The sequence below is a fragment of the Ursus maritimus genome, unplaced genomic scaffold (genome assembly GCF_017311325.1).
Source record: "Ursus maritimus isolate PB19 unplaced genomic scaffold, ASM1731132v1 scaffold_19, whole genome shotgun sequence".
Classification (NCBI taxonomy): domain Eukaryota; kingdom Metazoa; phylum Chordata; class Mammalia; order Carnivora; family Ursidae; genus Ursus; species Ursus maritimus.
In genome coordinates, this window is record NW_024424341.1 from 57,054,369 (window position 1) to 57,058,437 (window position 4,069).

At 46.9% G+C, this 4,069-nt stretch overlaps 1 protein-coding gene across 1 annotated transcript; it reads right to left on the bottom strand.

Annotated features, from left to right (window-relative positions):
- Positions 1–203: 203 nt before the first annotated feature.
- On the bottom strand, positions 204–1,030 carry LOC103657250 (orphan sodium- and chloride-dependent neurotransmitter transporter NTT5-like). Its single transcript, XM_008684675.2, has 2 exons — positions 769–1,030; positions 204–649 (listed from the first exon to the last, which is right to left on the bottom strand). Exons 1-2 carry the CDS (start codon positions 965–967, stop codon positions 483–485), a joined length of 366 nt encoding a protein of 121 aa, XP_008682897.2. The 5' UTR covers positions 968–1,030; the 3' UTR covers positions 204–482.
- Positions 1,031–4,069: the final 3,039 nt, after the last annotated feature.

Sequence of the window (4,069 nt, forward strand, 5' to 3'; positions counted from 1 at the left end):
TGTAAGAGTGAGTGTATGAATCGGCAAACTGATGCCAAGAGCCACTATCACCTAGAAACACTGCCACATTTGGATTATACACTGCTTCTCAAATGGTAGTGTGCATATGATTTACTTGGGGTTCTTGTTAAAATGCAGATATGGATTCAAAGGTCTGGGGGTACAGGCTGAGGGTCTGCATTTCTAATAAACTCCCAGGTGATGTCAATGCTGCTTTTCCAGAGCACATTTTGAGAAGCAAGGGATTACATGCCCACACTGCCCTGGTAAAAAGTAGGGCTCAGGAGGCACTAGGACTTGATATGGACTGTCCACCACTTTTCCGTTCTACACCTGTTTTCTCCAGGAGTCTTCTCCTTCCCACCCTCTGGGGCCTCTCCATAAGCTCTGGGTCAGAGGCCTGACAGTGAGAGAGGAGGGCCAGTACTCCCTCAGGGCCCTTGCTGTGTGGTTGCATGACTGCAGATCCTGGGCTTAGAGCATCACCTCCTGGCCCCATAAATCCAGGCCATGGCTATGTTCTCCAAGATGACAATGAGGANNNAGAGCGGCAGAGATACCCAGTAATCATCCAGCAGGTTCACATAGTAGCTCCCCGAAGGCCTCACGAAAATGAGACTGCCCAGGAACATAGGCACACAGATGCCCACTGAGGGAAAACATCAGATTTGGATCAAGGTCAGAATTCAAACTTGGTTGTGTGAGAGTCCCAGTAGGGTTAAGCTAAACAATGGTCCTAGGTGGGAGTGGGGTCACAGGTTAGAGTACCTGTGAGCAGATTTGTACATTTCCTGAGGGAAGAGAAAGTGTCCTGGAGAGGGGTAACAATGCCCTGCACAATCCCTGTCATGGTGCTCAGCCCCAGGCTCGCCAGCAACACGAAGATGATGATGGCCCAGAAGGTGGATCCAGAAAAAGCAGAGATGATATCAGTAAATGCCACAATGGCCACACCGGGACCCTCCATAACCTGTAAGTGAAGGGAGGAAAGGCAAGGGCTCTGAGCTCACTCTGTAGAATCCTAACTGCATTCCCATCCCCTCCCCTAGGAAATGATCTGTAGCACCGTTAATAGACATTGTTAAACTCATCTGGCCTTGAGGCATGAGGACTTCATCCAACAACAGCTGCTGGTCTGGCAATTCTTTTGGGTTGATATGAACAGGCTTATATGAACTCCAATGCCTGGTGCTACAGAGGCTACAACTGCCTTATTGCAATAGGGTACTGTGAACCTTGGTCTTGGTTGTCCAGGATGCTGCCAAGAATTGCCTTTCTGGATTCTAGAGACACCTAAGGAGAGCTGAAGTTTCTGGTGCACTGGGGGTTTTGAAGGGAACATTAGGACCACATCCCCAACCCTTACCTACCTCCTTCAATTGTTGAGATAAGTCGCAATTGGTCATATAGGGTAGGACCATGTCTTTGATTTGCTTAGGGAGACTTTTGATCCACCTGGAGTAGATGGAGCTGGGATCATGATACATACTGTCTGGGGGGTGGGCCTCAGCAGGCAGCACCCCAGAAGCTATCAGATTCAGCACTATCTCAGCATTCCTGAGGACAGGGGTAGAATCACATAAAACCTTTTGGCCCTTTAAGATAACTTCTCTTCTCTTATCTTCTACATGAGAAGGAAAACCACTAGTCTATAGAAATTTTGATCTCGCTGAAACCTAGGTCTCCAGGGTCCTAGTGCTCACTGTCTGACACCTACTTTCATAAGGTGTCTGCTGGAGGCCAGCGAGTTTCTGACTTAAGTGGGGCCCTGGAGGGGGTCCTTCGTACAATGTCATGCAGGGCTTTAAGACATTAACAAAAAAATTTTACCACCTTAAAAAAAAAAAAAGACATATACTTCCTACTAGACAATCTCAGGACATGTTAAAGCTTCTCAGCTTTCTTGACCTGCTGGTCTCTCCAATCTCCTAACATATAACTCTTCACCTTCCCTACTTCAGCCACGCTCAACTATTCAACCTGCTTCAACCTGCCATGTTCCCAATCATCTCCGTATCTTTGGCACATGACATTCTCTCTGCCTAGAACCACCCCCATTCCGCTCCTGCTCAGTCTACCCCAATTCTACCACTATACCGTTCTCCATATGCAAATTCCTACAAATCCTCACTCAGCTCCCTGAACTCCATTTACTGCCATGGAAAGCTATTCAAGATCTATTTCCATAAGGGCAAGTCAACAAGTTGCAGAAAAGGAGTATGGTATGATCCAATTTTTTTAATGGTATGTTTTTATATGTAGGTCTATGAATGGCAAACATTTGAAAGCTGTGGTTGTCAGGAGACAGACTGAGCTCGGGATTGCCTCCACGAGGAAGTCTTCTCTGACTGCCCCACGAAGTTAATAGCTTGCTCTTCTGTGTTTCTCATCATCCCTACTACCAGTTCTTACGTCCTTGTGATTATCTGTTTAGTATCTGCTTCCTCAAAAGACTGTGGTTTTCCTGAGGGCAGGGATGGTGATCTGCTTCACCACTGGCTGTGTTTCCAGAACCCAACACTGGGTTGCCAGATAGATGTTTTATAAATATCTGAGGAGTATTTTTACAATGAATCTCACAGGAGAAGAAAATCAGAAATGGGCTGTGGGTCCTTTTTTTTTTTTTTTCCTTATCTAATGATTCTGCTGAAGGTATTCTCTTAATTTTCCATGGCAGACCCCAGTTAAGAATGGGGTGAACACGGGGTGCCTGGATGGCTTAGATGGTTAAGCATCTGCCTTTGGCTCAGGTCATGATCCCAGGGTCCTGGGATCGAGCCCCACATCGGGCTCCCTGCTCAGCAGGGACTGCTCCTCCCTCTCCCTCTGCCTGCTCCTTCCCCTGCTTGTACTCTCTCTGTGTCAAATAAAAAAATAAAATCTTAAAAAAAAAAAAAAAGAATGGGGTGAACACAACTTTGAAAACCTCCAAGTTTGGGGATTTCCTAGTTTAGAAAGGGAGCTCTGAAAGACAGTTGGAAAGATTCCGGTGTTTTGAAGGTTCAGGAGGCTCCTGTCTGAGGGTCCCATATTGACTGAGCCAACAGCCCTGAGGGATGGGGGCCTAGACTGGAATTCCATGAGCTATTTCTAAGACTTTGGTCTTTTTGATGATCTCCATATGAAAGATTGGGCTCACCTCAGGTAACATTTTTCATTGTTCTCTGTGGCCAAGTGGCCCATTATGGCAAATACAAACACTGTGGAAGTCAGTGAGGCAGTCAGGTTGAGAAGAGCCACAGCAAAGGCATCCATGACACAGTCGTTGGACCGAGGGATGTATGAGCTAATTGCGGTAAAGCTGCCAAAGCCAGGGCCCATGGATAAAAAGAGCTGGTTCCCTGTCCGGCGCCACACTTCCACAGAGTACAGGGCTGACACCTGGGGAGAAGTACCATGTAAACTGGGATATAAAGGGAAGAGGAGTAAACCATGACATAATGGAAGATGAGAAGAAGGCGGTGAAGGAAGGAGCCAGGAGGGCCTCTATCAGACTGACCCTGACACCCCCATATGGATAAGAGGATCAAAGGGCAGGGGACACCTCACCTTGGCAGCCAACAAACTCTTGAGACCAAAATGTGCGCCTTCCAGCATGAGACTCCGGATAAGAAGACAGAAAAGGATGAAGTAGGGAAGGAGTACTGAGACATACAGCATCTGAATAGGGAGTATGATTCAGAAATAGAGGTCAGCAAAGGCAGAAGCTGGGACAGTAGGATCAAAGACTATGGAGAGTCAAAGGTCATATTAGAAGGAGTTAGAAGTTGGAGACCTCTAGGCATCAAGTTAGGAGAATATTAGGGGGTCCCCTATAAGATTATAAGTTAGAGGATGGCTCACCTTCCCAGTGGACTTGAGTCCTTTGATCATGGAGATGCAGATAATTAACCAGGTCACAAAGAGAGAGACACTGAGATGCATAACTGGTAGTCCACCCATTTCAATTTCATCTGTGGCCTTCAATACATTCCGGTACCAAAAGTATGTGGTGGATGTTGTCCGCTCACATTCAGGATCTGAGGTGAACTAGCCATGGAGGAAACTGCAAGACCACGTGCCTCCCTCT